The 19,114-nt window shown below is 42.3% G+C and overlaps 1 protein-coding gene across 3 annotated transcripts in view; it reads right to left on the minus strand.

The window, feature by feature from the left end:
• Positions 1-18,685, minus strand: part of akt3b (v-akt murine thymoma viral oncogene homolog 3b) — a 29,908-nt gene extending 11,223 nt beyond the window's left edge. The window contains exons 1-6 of one of the 3 annotated variants that reach the window (XM_030730394.1): positions 18,595-18,685; positions 18,363-18,508; positions 11,500-11,953; positions 3,961-4,086; positions 3,763-3,874; positions 373-517 (exon numbers count right to left, since the gene is read on the minus strand). In XM_030730394.1, the coding sequence (XP_030586254.1) occupies positions 373-517; positions 3,763-3,874; positions 3,961-4,086; positions 11,500-11,545 (429 nt within the window). In that variant the 5' untranslated portion in view covers positions 11,546-11,953; positions 18,363-18,508; positions 18,595-18,685. Of the gene's footprint in view, positions 1-372; positions 518-3,762; positions 3,875-3,960; positions 4,087-11,499; positions 11,954-12,772; positions 12,885-18,362 lie in introns of those variants that run through there. The other 2 variants (XM_030730387.1, XM_030730403.1) reach the window with 2 other exon arrangements.
• Positions 18,686-19,114: the final 429 nt, after the last annotated feature.

Here is a 19,114-nt window from a genome sequence, read left to right on the forward strand (position 1 = left end):
CGTTCCGTTTCACGCAGGTTTAGTTTTGGTTTTCTGTATGATGTCAATGACAGTGGATACAGATATCCTTAATGGGGTGATCTCAGGCATCCCATTCTGGACCACCCACACGCTGCTCAAATCTTCTGTTATATAGGGGCGGCCAATCAGAAGGGAAGCTGGCTTAAAGGGATTGTGAAAGAAGCTAAAACAGCTTGTTTTAGATGAAAGAGCTATAATAATTATAAGAATGATTTTGAACTGTAACCCATGCAAAGCTACTCTAGCAGAGTCCAAGAATAAAAAATATGGAGCTGGAAATGAGAAATAAACCAGTCTCGAACTACGTTCCATGTTAAAAAAAAGAAAAAAAAAAGATGAGCTGTTGCGTACCTTTCGTTTGTAGTGGCTAATGGAGGTGTCCATTTCCTCCTCGTTGACATTTTCAATCTGGGAGGTGGGGCTGCACAGAATGCCCTCCTCTTCCTGCTTGGCCAGTGACTCTGCTACCATCTGGATGGCTTCAGCCCACTCGTCCCTACAGGAGATATGTGCAGGTGACATTGTGTCTTAAACTTCGAGAGCCAATTTTCTATATTTCTCATAAAGATGGTTACTCCAAACTATACTGCTCAAAAAATATAAAGGAACATTTTGAAAACATGTCAGATCTCAATGTCCAAAAAAAAAAAATAAAAAAATCATGCTCAATATCTATACTGATAGGGACTGGGCAATGTGTTAGGAATGAAAGGAGCCACATCATTTGATGGAATTAAAATCATCAACCTACATAGGCTGAATTCAAAGAAACCCCAAAAATCAAAATGATGAAAAGTGAGGCAGCATTTTAGTCCAGTTCGCTAAAATTTCACTGCAGCAACTCAAAGTGGTACTCGGTAGTTTGTGTAGTGTGTAGTTTTAGATGACGGATGGTGTCCTCGGGATCTCCTTCCAGATATAGACCAGGGCATCACTGAGCTCCCGGACAGTCTGAGGTGCAACCTGGTGGCATCGGTCGGGCATTATCGCGCACCAGGAGGAATCCAGAACCCACTGCACCAGCGTAGGGTCAGACGTTCCAAAGATTTCATCCCGATACCTAATGGCAGTCAGTGCACTGTTGCCTAGGCTGTAGAGGTCTGTGTGTCCCTCCATGGATCTGCCTCCCCAGACCATCAATGACCTACCACCAAACCGGTCAATTATACAGGTAGTATCATGTTCTCCACAGCTTCTCCAGGCTCTTTCATGTCTGTCACATGTGCTCAGGGTATTCTGTTTTCTACTGCAAATGCCAATCGAGTTCCACGGTGCCGGGCGGTGAGCACAGGGCCCACTAGAGAACACTGGGCCCTCAGACCACCCTCATGAAAGCTGTTTCTGATTGTTTGGTCAGAGACATTCACACCAGTGGCTGCTGGAGGTCATGTTGTAGCTCTGGCAGTGCTCATCCTGCTCCTGATTGCACAAAGGAGCAGATACCGGTCCTGCCGATGGGTTGAGGACCTTCTACGGCCCTGTCCAGCTCTCCTAGAGTAACTGCCTGTCTCCTGGAATCTCCACCATCCTATTGAGACTGTGCTGGGAGACACAGGAAACCTTCTGGCAATGGCACGTATTGATGTGCCACGCTGGAGGAAGGATTAGCTGTGTAACCTCTGTAGGGTCCAGGTATCACCTCATGCCACCAGTAGTGACAAATGCAAAACTAGTGAAAAAACAGTCAGAAAAGATGAAGAGGGGAAAATGTGAGTGTCCTCCACCTGTAAAACCATTCCTATTTGGGGAGTTGTCTCATTGTTGCCCCTCTAGTGCACCTGTTAATTTCATTAACACCAAAGCAGCTGAAACTGTTTAACAACCCCCTCTGCTGCTTACTGACCAGATTAAAATCACACAAGTTTAACTGACTTAATGCTGAACTCTGATTAAAAAGTGTAATTTTTTGAGCAGTGTATATGACTCCCATATATCGAGCTACTAAGGCTTACTGTTTTCATACGTTCAGACTGCACAAAGTGAAATGCTTTTCATAAGCTCAACAACTTCTGGTTACACATGTTTTGTCTGGTCATTAATATTTATGAGGACATGTTAACTCTTCCTATCTGACATAAAGTCCAGATAAACGTAGAATATCTGTTTAAAAGAGGGGTGGGACTTTAACGTGTTAATTGCGATTAATTAATCACGGGGAAATTAACGAATTAAAATTTTTAACGCATTTTAATCACACTTTGCACTGTGGAACATTTCTCAGTGCACGAATTCCAGGCATACAGATTATATCGACGCACAATGTCCAGATACAGGGGCCGCATCATTCGAAGGACCCGGCCCACGTCGTTTGCAGCCCACGAAAACCGCAAAGGCCGGAAGTGCGCGGCTAGCCTTCATATCAGCGTCGCCTGCCCTCACCTCTGCGTAGCTCATGTCGCCTAGCAACGTGACTGCGAAGCACAGCTGTGAAAAAGCAGCTGGTTAAATGGAGAACGAACTTTTGCTCCTTTTTGTGGTTTAATTCAATTCTTTTATTGAAAATAAGCTGTTGAAACAAGCATGACACGTTTCAACATCAAGGAATACAGCTGAGCTAATGATTAATTTCCAACTATATTAAGTGAGACATTAATGTTGACTAAAACTATCCAGTTATGATGCTTAACTTTAATTTCAGGAGTTTGCTTATCACAGGAGCACTTCTGCCCTTCGTTGGTCTGTGTAGTAGACTGGTGGGAAAATAAACAAAATTTTGAAGTTTAAGCTTTTGTATACTGATTCATTCATCAACCAAACTTAAATTAATATTTCTCATGTCAAATATTGAAATGTGATTAAAATGCGATTAATTTCGATTAATTAATTACAAAGCTTGTAATTAATTCAATTAATTTTCCGCCTTCCCCTCCAATTAAGAGGGTTAAGCGAAATGTCAAAAAAGTAACTTAAAGGGCCAAATTGTATGTTATTTTTGACATCAATTCGCTGACCGGAAGTGGGCGGGACGGAAGCAGCCCACAGGCCTCAAGTTTGGACACCCCTAAGGGGGTCTGGATTCAGAACTCCCAGTCAGTTAAGACTGATTTACAATTCTTAAGTTCCCATAGGTGCAGATGTCAGTGCACCCTACATCCTGCCCCATGTCAGCTAGACTTCAGCTTTAGCCCCCCTGCACCTTAAGCTGTATTAGTTAAGAATATGGATGGATGAACTGAGGGTCCATATCAAGGACCAGCAGCATTATTTTGACCTGTAAATCATGTAAAGCTACTTTAGTAGAATAAAAGTTTTTTGTTTTTTTTTTTAAAGAATCAAAAAAGGTTGTTAGTTTCCAAAATATAAAAATTTTATTTTCTTTATGACAAGATGTGGTACTGTTTTAGAAGGCTCTTCCTCATCCTGAAAACAAAGACAAGGCTGCTGTGATTTGGCTCTATATAAATAAAACAAAATTGAAAATTATTTGAGTAGCTAATAGTCAAATATAAAAAAGATTTTATGCAATTCTGAATTTGAGTTTTGGGTCAAGGCTTCCTCCAGTAAGACTGTTTAGTTCTTTTTTTTACTGTAGAAACATGCTGCAACTTTTAAATTATCGTAATTAATGAGCAGTATTTTCTTTCATCCTTAGCTGAGAACCATAGGAAATATTAACCAATAGAATTTTAAATCAGTTATCATCTTAATCATCATTTATCAAATTGCACAAATACAATAAAACCATGCAGATTCGTTAGTTCTCACATAAGAAAATCGACTGATGACAAGATGACAGCTCACCGCTCATCAGGTGTGTCGACATGAAAAGTCCTTTCGATGACAGTGGTCCACTGCAGACAGCGGATGATGAAGGTGTTTGGCTTTGGCCGCTCCGTCTTCATCAGCTGGCATTCTGACAGTCACACAGAGAGATGTGTTGAGTCATACACAGATTTGTTAGCAATGTTAGAAATGTGTGATGATCCACTCATGCCTTACTTGCTACAGAGAAGTTGTTGAGCGGGTAGGCCAGGTCAGAGTCCTGTGGTTTGTCCTTGTAGCCGATAAAAGAGCCGTCTGTCTTCAGCAGAAAGTAGCGCGGTCGCCAATTCTTGATATATTCTCCTGCAGGGAGGGAATTTTTAAAAAATTACACTAACGGGTCATAGCCTGCTACGCTCACCTTTAATGATCCTGTTCTACAAAATACAGTATCACATGGCTGAGCTAAGAACCTTCATATCTACAGTCTCAGTGGGTTCAAAAGGGGAACCACAAAGGGCCTTGAGCACCAAAGTCAAGTCCCATGAGGGGATGCTGGACCTAACCACAGGTATCGGCCAGCATAACCCTTTAAAAAGACACTTGACAAGGGGATGTGCGCCTGGCATTACCTCGTCAAAGCCAAAATAACAAGCAGATATAGCTGCCAAATAAACTTAATTAATCCTACTTAATTGTAGGAAAGGAAAGACTCTTATCCAACAGCTCCTGCAGGAATGTCAGAACACCCACAATAGATCAGTGGAATGGCAGACCAAGCTGGCCTCTAGCAGAAGCCCTAGCACTATGCATACCTGTCAAGTCTCCCATTTTGGCCGGGAAATTCCCGTATTTTACCCCCCTGTCCCGGCGTCATTTTTATTTTCCCGTATTTTCAGTTTTCAATTTTCATTTTTTTTTTTTTTTTAAAGCATTCCTGTGCCGATCCAAACTGAATTGTCACTATCACTAGGTTAGTGCCGACAGCAAGAACAACCCCATAAAAACAACTGGACCTCAGTTGGGCTCAGTGTTGCCAACTTAGCATTTTTTTATTTTTTTTTTGCCCCATAAAGCGATATAGCAAGAGTGAAATTCTCAGCTGTCCGCTGTTTTGTGTACATGAAGCCTTCTTACTGCGTCCCTTCGTACGCTTTGGCAGCTCCCAGACCTCACTTTGTCTCCACCCTCCAACCCCCGAACCTCACTTAAACACCGAGCCTGCCCACCCGCTCCCATCCCCGGTCCTCGCTTCAGCCTTTATCAACCTTTGAGAGCCGACAGCGAGTTTTCTTACACAAGTTGGCAACAGTGGCCCAGATAAAGGAGGAGGGTTGAATGTATTTAGCAGTCTCACCCCACAGTGTTTTCATTAAATTTGATATTCTAACATTAAACAATACGGGACAAAATTGATCTATGTAATGTGGGTCTAGGCAAAGCATTAAAATTATTAAGTTATTTCATAAAGTTTATTTGTAGTTCTAAACATATTTATGGTGGTTTTTTCTTCACTTTTTGTCTCTCCAAAGATGTTTTTCCTCTCTTCTGCAGCCTCGATTGCAACTACAGTACATCCAAATGAACAATTATGCAAATTAGGCAATGACGTCATATACTGACCTCTATTTTCGGCAGCGGAAAATTTCCCGTATTTTTAAATACAAAACTTGACAGGTATGACTATGGATCATTACCACCACACTGGGGGTAAACCCTTAGCTATCAAATTTAACCTCTCAACAGGTAAGCATGCAGGTGCCACAGTTCTGGATGTGGGTGGACCATCTCCCCCCCCTCCTGCCTGTGAGAGGAGGTCCCTGCAGAGAGGAAGCTGCCAGGACCTCACTGCCCACAGACTAAATATTTCTGCTTACCACAACTTTACTGGCCACCGAGGGGCCACTAGAATCAGAGGCTCTGCTGACGCACTCTCTCTAGAATTGGTGGTATCATTTCCACTAGGAGAAGTACATACAGCAGAGATTGATGCAACTTTAACAGGAGAAGGGAGCGTCCCCCCCCCCCTGCCTGTTTATGTAAGAGACCACTGCTAAATTGTCCATCCTGACTAATGCTGACCCATCACAACTGGACTAAAAGCTTGAGAGCTTACATGCAAACTGCGGTTATCGTCTGCCTCTAGAGGTGACGCGAGGTAACAAGGGAGTGTGAGAGAGTCCAGCACTGATACGCCTTCATCCTTAGAGTCCAAGTGGAACTACAGCAATCATGAATGTCATCATGTCCAACAACTGTAAGATCATTTGGAAATGCAGATTGGGCCCCAAGTGAAACTGAGTGAGGCAGCTGGAAAGGGAGCATATTTCCAGCCTGTGAAGAAAAGACCTGGTGGCTTGGGGTTAGCAAGCTTCTTTTTTTTTTTTTTAGTTCACCTGGAAATCCAGTGCCTGAATGTGTAACCGTTCTAAGTATATCATGTTCTAAGAGTATGTGCAATTTGGTTTTTTTTTCTTTAAACACAAAATAGTGCAGAAAAAGATGATTTGGGTCATTTTGAACAGTTTGTCCAATTGTCTGCAGCCCTCTCAGCAGTGTCTGCAGCACATGTAGCAGAGTAGGGGGGGAAAAAATAAATTAAACTATCAAAAGAAGAAATCTCTTGATGACAAATACTGTATGAGCTTATTCTCCTTCAGCAGCTTCCCTGCTATTCTGACTCATCAATTTGTGGCATAATTACAACAAATGCTGGCACTTGTCTGGTACATGGATGCATCCTGGGGAGATCTCAATACATTACAGAATGATACTAGCACTAGAGCTAACAAAGAACAGTGATATTGGTGATCAACATCTGAACCGCTTCAGCATCTATCAAACAAATCAAATTCTGATGAAACTGTGACATGCGATGAGTCAAAAGGCTTCAGAAAAAGAAAAAAAAAGTGTGATGAGGATGACAAAGCCTTCAGCATGAGACAGAAACCAGACATGTCTGTCAGTGAGAGAACTGCCTCTGACAGCAGCTCTACTTTAAAGCTGCAGAGAATGAAAGGAGAGGCGAGGGTAAGCATCAAATACATCTGTGCTGTGAATGTGCTCCTTTGTCTCATCGAAGTCCAAGACTCAGCTTAACAGAAAAGAGCAGCAAATCCTGACATGTTTTTGTGACATCACTGAATCCAAAGAGTAGAAAAAAAAAGCAGTCTGAAGGCACGAGCTTTTGGCTCACAGGGATACCTGAAATCTTTATTCTAAACTTTGCCAATGTTTAATATAAGCTTCCACCATTGTAACAGATGTGACAGAAAATGAGGAAGAGAACAATAGGTCCCCTTTAACATTTGTAATATTAGATGAGAAAATAAAACGATGATAAAAATAAATGTTATTTGCATACCGTGAAAACTAGCTATCCTGTACTGCAAAACTGTACTTCCTCTGCTTTGTCCCAAACCAGCCATGTGTAAAAATGTGTGCTCCTCAGCCCCAATACTCCAAAATGTAATGTGAAAATATGAGTGTCCAAACTTTCCTGAACTGTGTGTGAACTCGCGAGTTTTGATGTTGAAACAACACAGAGAGCTTATGAGGGCAGTGTCCCTGAAACAGGCATTACGGCTGAATTATAAGGGCACACAGAGGCGCGATAAACAATTCAGGGACTTGTGGGGGCCGAAGAGGAAGGAACCAGAGTGTTAGGTCATCCTCTGTATGCTCATAGTGCCACTGAGAAACTTCCCCCTGCCTGCCAGCCAAAAGCCCTGAGCTCATACCAGACAAACACACCTCCAGCAAACACAAACACACACACTTACACAAACACAAAAAACAGTGTGGGAAATAAAACACACCAGCCAAGTGCGATTCAGACTGGGCCCGCAGCCCTCCAAAGCTTGCCTTCTCTGCTTGCCGTCTGGCAGGTAAACAACCATTGTTTGGAGGTTGTATGCTTCGAACTGACAGGGTGGCTCAGGCCATGTCCACACATAGCAAGATAAAAACATATCTTTTATGACTGTATCTGGGATTTTCAACACATACAAATGGTGTCTTTCCTAAGCCCTCTTAGCAGTGAATTGATCTTAAAAAAACAAACAAAAACAAACAAACAATCTCCGACCCCACACCGTGGTGCTGACAACAAAGCTTTCCCATAATGATGAAAAAAAAAAAAAGCAACTCCATTCTGAATGTCATGAAGGTATTTTTATAAAATCAACTCCAGTTTAGTCATTAACCCAACTAGAGACGATTATGAGACTTTTTTCTTCGTGGGCAGTGCCGGTTTCTGCTGGTTCTAAGATCTTACTTACCCACTCACCACAGACAGCAGTGGCCCGGGATATAATTTCATATGGGTATTTTTAATGGCCCGCCAGTAAATAGCGCTCCCACTACTTGTACTACAAATCCCACGATGCACTGCAACAGCTGCCGTGCTGGTCAATGCCTGTGCACTAACCTGTATTCCCACGTTGCCAGTGGCACACTGATCAGTGGATAAAAACATCGGTCAGCACTTTTTACACTGGCACATAAGCTAGCCTGACCCTCAAAAATGGCCAAACCAAAAGTGGACTTTGAAAACAGGTGGGAGGCAAAGGACCTGTTCGCTGACATCGGAGATAAACCCGTGTGTCACTTTTCCCTGCCTGCTATGTGCGGGGAAACGAGCGGATTGGTGGGACAGATGCGAGAGAAGATGCAGAGGGAGACCTGCACAAGTGAGCTGACAGTGCATCACACACCAGAAAATGCTGCTCAGCAAAGTCCTGAAGACAGAACATGTCATCAACACCGTAGCAGACAGAGAACTCTGTAAGAGGCAAAGATTTAAATCACCGGCAGTTTCGGTCTTTTCTAGAGGAAACAGCTTCTGAATGTGGTGACGTGCCTTATACACAGGTGCGATGAGCTGCCTGAAGACATTTGTCAGTTCATAGAAAGTAAGAAAGAAATGGAATAAGAAACTAAATAGCCTTTGGTTTCTTGTTTCTGGACTTTTCGCTGATCTCCCTGGGTAAGATACTGAACCCCAAGTTGCTCTCCGATGCAAGCGTTGGAGTATGAATGTGAATGTTAGACAATAAAAAAAGCACTTAGCTTAGTTACACATGGAAGTGCTTGCGAAAAATATTTTCAGGTTTAGACTGTTCAATATAGGTTAATCCTGTTTGGCCCACAACTTAAACTGTTTTCAAGTTTGGCCCGTTCTGTGATTGAGTTTGACCCCCCTGGCATTGACAACATGAGTCTGCAATAAGGCTGGAGGTGCACACACTGCTCCTCAACTAATCTTTGTGGATTCAATGTTATGCACCAAATCTGATGATCAAAAAAATGTGAGTAATAGTTTCAAAGAGCTCTTAAACACACATGAAATGTTTGCACAGACAATGTTTAACCTTCATTAGATTGTGTATTTGCAGTTAACACTGTATTCATAACATAAATCCAGTTGATTTTTAAATGTATTATTGATACACAGAGGAAAAGAAAAATGACCAAACCAGAAAACAAAAAGAAGCATGAAATACTTGGGAAAATATGATACCAGGGATTACCCAACTCTCTGCCGGGTTGAGAATTTCAGCTGGTAACTATCAGAACGGATCGCTATCACCACAGCAGCACTTTCTTAATATTATGTTTATCAACTTGACTGAGTCCTGCTCAAACCTTTGATCTATTTGTATAATATGCAGATGAGAGTACATTTAGGACTGAGGCTTAATGTCACAGGTTTACTACTCACAGCTGCTTGAATCTGGATTCAGGTCTCCTTTAGCAAAGCATGCATCTACACATGAACACTAACTGTATGGGTAGCTAAATGATTAAATCTAACAAAAAAACAAATAGATTAGAAAAAAAAAAAGCATGATGATGAATGAACGATAAATGAAATCATTCAGACGCGCACAAACAGTTACAAAGACCAGAACACCAGGCATGCTTCAGTCCAATTGTCAAATCTCATGGTGGACAGATTGTTTGGCGTGGCTCATTGAAACATGAGCCAATTTTCAGCATCTCTCAGACTCTCAGTGTTGTTATGTCTTTAGCAGATACCTGATTAAAAACTGCCACAGACAGGCAAAGAGTACAGCATTTGAGACTGGACCAGTTCAAGTGAGCAAGTCATGTTCTGAAAATAAGGTATGATATTTCTAATAAACATCACAGTCCTTTCACTGAAAGCACAAGAAAAACAATCTAATGATCTATTTCTGTGATCACATTACGCTCATTTTCTCAGTTTCACCAAAAATACTCAGACTGCACTTTGTTGAAGTACAGTTAACTGTTACAGGACAACGTGAATTACTCATGTAACAAAGGCATAAATAAATACAGGTATTTCAATTAAGTTCAGTAGTGAAATTTATGCTGTTTGACATTGTGACAATTGTTTCAGTATCACTTCAAATGTTTATCAGTCATAATAACTGACTAATAACTTTAAAAAAAGTTGGTCAAATTAGTAATAAATCAGCATCTGAGAGTAACTGAAAGAGAAGAGGGAAAGTGTGTGTCAACAACTGGGTAGGACTGTTGTTTACAAGTGTATTACAAGCCTGGAAGCCTGCTGGGTCTATGCTGACTCTCCCACTCTGCCTATCCACCAGGATTTTAAACTTTTTTTTTAAGCTGCAGATGTTAAGTTTGCCAGTGTTCCCATTAACTCTGTTTAAACAAGCTTGAACAAACTATAAAGAAGTTCAGCTGAAATCCATCTACCTACTGTTTATTAAAAAAAAAGGTGGCTAAACTATTCATCACTGTGTATAAACACTGCTAAATATGATTTGCTGCTCTTCTGCTGGAATTTAAAAGCCTATGCGTTGTTTTCTCTTCATGCTGATAATGGAACCGGCATGTGCAGAGGTGCACATGCAAAGCTCCCCTGTTCTATTTGAGCCACCACCCAGTTAGCAGTTAGCAGTGGATAGCACTATATTAATCGTGTGTAATACCTGTGGGGTCTGAAATGCTGGTTTCTGTTCAGTCACAGAACCACATTTACACCCGGACTGTCTGCTCAAATTACCAAACCTGGCAGCTCACCACCATTTTTGAAGCAAATGGTTGCCATGTTGGATATTTTGCACTATTAAATCTTCAGCATCTTAAATCTGTCAATATGACAAAGTTTCCTGACATTCCAATCATCAGTGAAGTAATGCAGCACAACACAATTACTTTACAATTTTTGTAGTTTTTTTTCCCTCAAGAGTTTGTGCTGAAAAACATTGGATGCTTTCATAGCTTTTATCAAATTAGTCCTGAATGGGAATAAATAGTGGATTTGCTGGAGCCCGTGTTCAGCAGTAGATTAATCCATATGTGGTGCTCTAAAGGGTATCTGGGACAGCAGTACAGTGTATGTAACTTTGGACAACGATGGAACTCTGTGGGACAAAACAATAACACACCAGGCTGTGGACACACTGACTGTTAGTTTAGGTGTGCACTAGGTCTGCACTTTACCATCAATTAGCCTGCCAATTATTTTCTCAATAACTGTTTGATCAGTCAAATTAATGTTCCTGGAGCTTAAAGTGGCATAATTACATGTGCTGTTTACTCAAAAAAAAACCAAAACAAAAACAAAAACAAAAAACAGTCAAATTACTGCAACATAGGACAAGCAAAACAAGCAAATTCTCATATTCAAGTTTTTCCTTGAAAATATAATCCATTATCAATTGCAGCTCTATTTTGAATGCTCAAATTTACATGGTCACCAGATGTGTTTTTAAAGAACAGCATTCTCAAAATTCAAAATAGAAAAAGAAGGAAACTCGCCTCTTTTCTGGACCCAGCCTTCCTTGACGACGTTCTGGTCACTCATGGTGGCTCCTCGTGACCAGTTCTCCCGGCTCTCCCAGTATGGTGACCGTGAAGGGACAGTTGTTGGAGGGTTAGCAGGATAGTGGGTTTGTCTGAAGCTCAGTCAGCTGTCCGTCTGACTGCTCGACTTATACTCACCTGACCTAAGATTCTTCCACCCACTCCCTGATGGATCAGTGTCTATCCTTCTTTTGCCCACTATCACTTACTCTTTCCTCCTTTTGCCCTTCTGACCCAATCTTTCACCTGCTGCCTCGATTCCCGTCTAGTGTTCCTCACTTCCTTTACTTTTTTTGCTCCCCTCTCTCTCTCCCTCCTTCCTTTCTTCTCACTCCTTTTACAGTGTTCCCCTCACTCTCTTGTTCTCTCAGACTTCTTCTGTTTTCAGGCGGTCCAGTAATGAGTCAGCCTGGAAGGAAACAAAGGCAGAGAAAGGAGAAAAGGGGAAAAAAAAACAAACAAAAAAAAAAAAAAACAGCAGGTCAGTGGATAGTTTCCTTCTCACAGCAAACCAAGCAGGGAACTATTCATTGTTCAGAGCCATAGTATGCTTCCTGCCTCCTTAACTCCTTCCATCCTTTACCTTTTCCTTGCTTCCTTTGTTACCTCCCTTGCCAAACAACTTATTATTCTTTCCATCTCTCTGGTTTATCCTCAAGTTCCTTCATTTTTTTTTTTTTTTTTTATCTTCTCCCTCCTTCATCCTTAGGTGAAGGAAATTCACCAAACTCCTTTCCTGCTCTCCCATTTCCTATGCCTCCTTCCATCACTTCTATCACCTTTCCGATGTTCCCAACTAGTTCTACTTCCAATTATCCTTTCTTGGCATGTTCTGACATGTTCTCTCTTTCTCACCAACTCCTTTTCTTCCTCCCTTTCTCTTCCTCATGTCTATCCTTCAGTTTCCTCATTCACCTCTTCCTAGGCTGACTTTTCCTCCCTCCACACAGAATTCCAGAACCTCCCTTTTCCTTCCTTCTCTCCCTCCCTCACCAGGTCCTACTCCTACGTTCCTCCATCATTCATCCACTCCTTCCTTTTTTCCCTTCTTTTCTCACTAACCTCCTTTCACTTCCTTCTTTTTCTCATCCATCTTTCACTTTTAATTTTTACTTCCTCTTTTCTTCCTTCTATTTTTTGTTACCTCAATACACAGTCAATCATTCCCTTAGCTAACCTTCTCCTTCATACAAATTATTCCCCCCCCCCTTTCAACTCCTGTCCTTACCTTAATTAGCTCCCTTCAATGTTGAAGAGTAGCACCTCTGCTTAGAGTCTCTCTGAATGACTGAGCTCCTCACCCTATCACCCCATCTAAGGGAGAGTCCAGTCACACTTTGAAGGAAGTTCACTTCTATTGCTTATATTTGCAAATAGCCTAGCAACAATGGGCCCAATACCCCATACTCCTGAAGCCCTCCCCCAAAGACCACAAGGTGGTGATCAGTTGACAGCTCTGCTCCTCCAGGTCATGGGGGGCAGGAGTCTCAGCAGAGAAGCCCAGACCTTCTCTCTGGCCACCTCATCCAGCTCTCCGGGAGGACACTACGGCACTGCCAAGCCAGCCAAGAGATATCATCTCTCCAGTGTGCCCTGGGTCTGCCATGTCCAGAATATCTCACTTAAAAAGGCATCCAGAAGTATCCTAGTCAGATGCTGAACAACCTCAACTGGCTCTTTTCAATGTAGGGGAGAAGCGGCTCTACTCTGAGACTTTTCTCAATGACTGAACTCCTCACCCTATCTCTAAGGGAGAGCCCAGTCCCCCTTGAAACTCATTTCTGACACTTGTATTTGTGATCCCATTCTTTCAGTCACTACTCAAAGCTTGTGACCATATATAAGGGTGGGGACATAAATCGACAGCTAGGCTTTCACAATCCGCTCTCTCTCTTTACCACAGTGGACCAGTACAGTGTCCGCATCACTGCAGCCACAGCACCAATCCATCTGTCAATCTCCTGCTCTCCTCACTTGTGAACAAGACCCCAAGATACTTAAACTCGTGGACTTTGGGCAGCAACTCATCCCTAATCCAGAGTGGGAACTCCACCCTTTTCTGACTTAGAACCATGGAGGTGCTGATTTGCATTCCCCCCGCTTCACACTTGGCTGTGAATCGTCCCAGTGTGAGTTCGAGGTCAATCATTGTTGAAGCCAACAGAACCACATCATCTGCAAAAAAGCAGAGATGAGATCCTGCAACCACCAAAATGGAAACCTTCCACCACTGGGCTACACCTAGAAATTCTGTCTAAAAATTATAAACAGAATCAGCGACAAAGGGCAGACCTGACAGAATCCAACACCCACCAAGCCAATACAGACCCAACTCTCACTGCACTTGGACAGACACTGAATGGCCCGTAGCAACGGGACAGATACTCCATTTAATATTGCCACTTCTGCAGCACACCCCACAGGATTCTCAGAGGGATGCAGTTGAATGCCTTCTTTCCACAAAACACATGTAAACTTTCATGCACCCTACAGTATCCTTGAGAAGCTAAAGAGCTTGTTCAGCATTCCACAGTGAGGAGGAAAGCCACGTTGCTCCTCCTGAATCTGAGGCTCAAACAGGCGGTCTGATCCCCGGCTATAGAAATTAGCTCTTGGGACATGGAACATGACCTCTCTAGTGATGGAACCCAATCTCGTATGTAAGGTTGAGAGATGTAGTTCAGCTCACCTCAACACCCAGCATGAGCTCTGGAACCAGTCTCCTTGAGAGGGTCTGGAATCTAGTCCAGTCAGAAGTTGCCCACAGTGAGCAGTGATGGGCAGGGGTGGGTTCTGTTATTAGACTTCTGTACTAACCAGAGTTCATCCATAACGAACATCATATTCGACCATAAGGATGTTTCATAAGTGCACATGGCACCAGGACACCTGAGGTTGCAGGTTGATGATTGATTTTGTAATAGTATTGTCAGATCTTCTGTCACATCTCCTGGATACTCAGGTGAAGAGAGGAGCAGAGCTCTCAACTGATCACCACTTGGTGGTGAGTTGGGGAGGCTTGACCATACGTGTCCCCAACAAGTGAACAAATGTCCCCGACCTCCTGAGGGGGTATGCATTATAAATGAAACCTCCTGAGAGAGGTTGGGGACATTGAGTCTGAATGGACCATGTTCCCCACCTCCTCCAGAACTGTAGCTGCAAGTAGTGCTGGCCAGTATGACCAAATTTTCATATCACTTTTTTTTTTTTTTGATTTTTTTTTTTTTGTATTGCAACAGTTTCACAGCTAAGGTGGTGAAGCACATAATGTAAAAACATTACATGAAGGCAGCCATCAAAATACAACTTTGAATCAATACACAGTATGAATGCACACACACATTAATTGTGCTTGTTTTCAAACATGGCTTTTGCAGAATGGGAAGATTACAGGTTGCAGCTTTCTTGAGAACTGCTCTTCCAAAACACAGAAGTTCTATGTTGGTGTAAGTATGACAGTGATGCAAATCAATCTCATAGTCACCAGATTTCAAACCAACTTAACACCTGTGGAAGATTTTAGCCTGACATGTAAGACAGTAGATCTGTTAGATTTCCTGAGACTTGAAGAATCAACACTAAGCAGCATTGTAGAGGTTATGTCAACAGGTGTTCGTTTTTCACTTTTTCTTTGTAACTGTCAGTTATTTTCTTTACAATATACACTGAGCATCTCTGGCAATAAAAATAAAGGAAGAGGTTCTGTTTGATCCCATTTTCCAACTACACACTGGGAATATTAGATTATCTTTTAGCTCCGTAACTTGCCACTAGAAATGGCTATGGATGAAAACAAGCTTTTAGATTATCTGGTATAAGATGTGTTGTGTACTGCCCATGCTACACAGGGACACACTGACATTTTAACTGAATATCTCTACTGACAAATACTGGCTCTGTTGACTAATGTTAATATATCTGCAAATAAGATAGCATTTACCAAAGTCAGTGGCTAATATTCATCTGTTGTGTTATATCAATTTTAAAATCTAAATATAAAAAAGGAGTGGTTAAAACAAGTTGTTTGTTCCCACGGAACCGCATAACAACTTCAGCAATTGTACATATATTTTTTGAATTTCTTTGGGTGAATATCTGTACAGGGACAGAATTTCACAGTTTGCACATCCCTACTAAAAACACAATAAAAAGTTTAAGTAATTAAAAAAAGAAAAACAAAACAAACAAACAAAAAAAAACAGTAAACAGAAACAGGTTCACCAAGAGGCTGAATTTTACAAATTTTATATGGTACCTTGAGGTGACTGTTGTTGTGATTTGGCACTATATAAATAAAGCTGAACTGAAATTGAATTGAATAAGTGGGTTCAATACTGGCCTCAGTTTGGGTAAAATCCAATCTGAAAAGCTTTAAAATAATGCTGTTTGAATGGAGAACCACTTATCAAGAGCAAAACAAAATTCTTTAGTAATATGTTAAACGTTTACTGTTTTTAAAAAAAATGCAATACTGCACTATTTTTTTATCTAAAGATACTAGTTTCCTTCAAAATAAAATCCAAGTGTAAAACCCCAGCTGCTCACTCTGCCTTCACTTGTTTCATAGGTCTTCCACACAGAATTCAGGTATGTCTATTTCTGCTTGTTTGCTTTATTATCATCATTCCTTCACCAGCACCTGCTTATTGACTAACATTCAGGAGCAACATAGGATCTGAGACAGCATGTACTGTATGAGACGAATATCTGACATCAGACAAAACAGCATAACTGTACTATGCAAAGGTTTGGGTACTTAAAGTGTTTAGATTCTTCTCCATCGTGTAAAGCTATCAGAAAGGCATCTGATCGTCTCAATTTCATGCTGCAATGAGCCCAAACATTTAGTCAGAGGCATCAAGCAAGAAGAACAAGGAGTCACGCAACAGATGGCCCCTATGGAGCCCCAGTCTCTGGATACTGGGACAGACTAAATCTACAGAACCTACACTTAAGTATGATGCTGGATACATATATTCTAACAATGCTTCATTACAGTAACTATCTTAGCATGTTGGCTGAAATTACTGTCACAGATACTTCAAGATATTTTCTGTACTGATATTTTGTAATTGAATGCAAAAATCACATAAATAAGAATCGAACTCATGTTCAGAGCAGGTAACTGTGTGCAACTGTGATGCAGCTCCATGGAGCCAAAACTTGTCTGTCAACTTAAACCTTAACAGGATCCAGCCATCCCCTTTCTTAACCACTTATCCGATTTAGAGTCGCAGAACTTAACAATTTATGCCATAATTTACTTGTGAAATTATCCACTTTGAAGGAAGAAAGATGAAAGATGACAAATTTATACCACCCCAGTGACTGTTTAAAACGGTTCTATAATGCACTTCTGTTCCTTATGAAAATCACACTGAACTCCCTCTGAACAGCATTATCTGAATGCTTTGACAAATGACCTTAGAGGTAAATGTTTTCCTGATCGGTTTCGCAGATGCAGTGATGGTGAGTCATAAAGGATAATCACTGTAATGTATCTCACATTAATGAATTTCCTATATGACAGTACCCAACATGAGATGAGACCTGTGAGTCCCATCTCTCCTAACATTTTACAAGTAATTTAACACTAAAACCTGATTCCAACATAAATGGCTGCTCTTACATGTGAAAACGGAACACATTATGGGTAATAATCACATTCCTAATACTGACAATAATCATTCACATTTCAGCACTTTTAAGAATATAAGGTACTGGATGCGTTCTGGTGACAGACTGACCATGTTCCTTCAATGCATGGCTCACACACGTACCATAGGGGAGAGCCATAGCTAGAAAACAAATGCTGAGATCTCCAATGACAACAAAAACAATGGCTGACAGGAGCAGCCGTTGTGTATTTCAGAAGCCGGTTAAGAGCTGCGGCTCTCGGTACGACACCCCCTCCCCTCCCCTCCTTCTGTGATTTATTGTTCATGATTGTGTCCTGCACCGCACACAAACAAACAAATACTGAAACAACAGCTTTTGTTTCAAGGGCGTGTGGTGTCATTATCTGTTACATAACAACATCCGCTTGGCGTGCTCCAATATATTTTAATGGGCGAGCCGCGAATAAATGTCTGGCAGCGGCTCCTGTGCCGATTACTAACTGTTAGTGGCTTTGAAATAGCTCGTGTGAGACGGCAGGGTAGGGAGGCGGTTGTGTAAAGCCCGGCTGGCCTGTGATGGCTCGGCTGGAGGATGCGGGCTAGCCAGGGATGCTAGCTGGGGGAGGGTGAGGGGGTGATGCTAGTGCTAACGTTAGCCGGTCAGCTAGTTCAATGCCTGGCTAGCATAGCAAGCTGGCTGACAGTCGGGTGGTGGAGCTGTTGGACGCTGTGCTATTTCTGCGATGAAGCGACTCGGTATCATCTACGCATATATTTGTTCATCTTGGGCTGAAATAAGTGGTTGTGTTTTTGAAGGCGCGCGGGTGGTGGGGGAGCACCGAGGGGGAGGTGGGGGGGTAGTTCATAATGAAGATGGGCCCAGGCCAGACGGCCGGTACAGTTACCATTACTGGCCCTCCCCTCCCCTCTGCTGCTGCAGCAGCAGCAGCAGCAGCATCCCGGCGCCGCATCCTTTCCAGCCTGGCGAATGACGAAGCAGCAGCAGTCCGCTAACGGCAGCTAGCTAGCATGCTAACCTCCGCTCCCACCCGCTCCGGGCTCGAGACAAACCCGCTGCCCGTGCCCCTCAAACGACCGCCCCTCCGTCTCCCCCCACCCTCTCCTTTCATATCACCCTGTTCATACAAACAATTCCAGCGTCCACACCCCACACATTATAGGATATAATTATTTCACCTGGCAGTCGAAAAATGATAGGGATACCCCCTCCTCCTCCTTCTCTCCTCTGGGCACTGGAGCATCCGACGGAGTAATGTCGCTCAGTGGGGAAAACAGGAGGGGGGCAACGATGGACCCATAGCTGCGGATGCCGTCTCCAGACCCTTGAATCCAAAAAGAGGAGTTTTTTGTGTGTCCCAAGCAGACAGAGACTGCGGCGGCGGATAGACACACAGACAGACAGACAAACCCGCTCGACTCCTGCTCCCTCCGCAGCTCCGCCAGGAAACCTCGCTCGGCTCCGAGTCTGCTCGTCACGTTCAGCCAGATCTGACTGGGAGGACTCCTGCTGGCTTCAAGGACTGTCGGAAATTTGGGCTTTCACACAAACCGTGACAAAAAAGTTTCTGGCAATCAAAGAATTCAGGGGATTTTGTCCTCGTCTTTTATTCTCAACTAAAAATGTAGACACTGCCGTCATATCCTTGTGCAATATCCTACATTATAGAAGTACTAAGGGTGCCACCCACGATACTTACCTCGAAATTTAAAAAAAAAATACTGCTCATCACATGGCGTTTAGCAGAGAGCAAAATACTATTTATTTATTTAGTATTTATTTCTCTGAAATAATTCAGCTCGTTTTGTCCGAAACATAAAAGCCCTTTAGATAATCACTTGACTGTCAAATAATGAAAATAAATGCAGCCAGTATTAGCACTGGAGAAGCTGGGAAATGTATCAATCAATCAAAACAATTAAAAGTTACA

Source organism: Archocentrus centrarchus, chromosome 1 (genome assembly GCF_007364275.1).
Source record: "Archocentrus centrarchus isolate MPI-CPG fArcCen1 chromosome 1, fArcCen1, whole genome shotgun sequence".
Taxonomy (NCBI): Eukaryota; Metazoa; Chordata; class Actinopteri; order Cichliformes; family Cichlidae; genus Archocentrus; species Archocentrus centrarchus.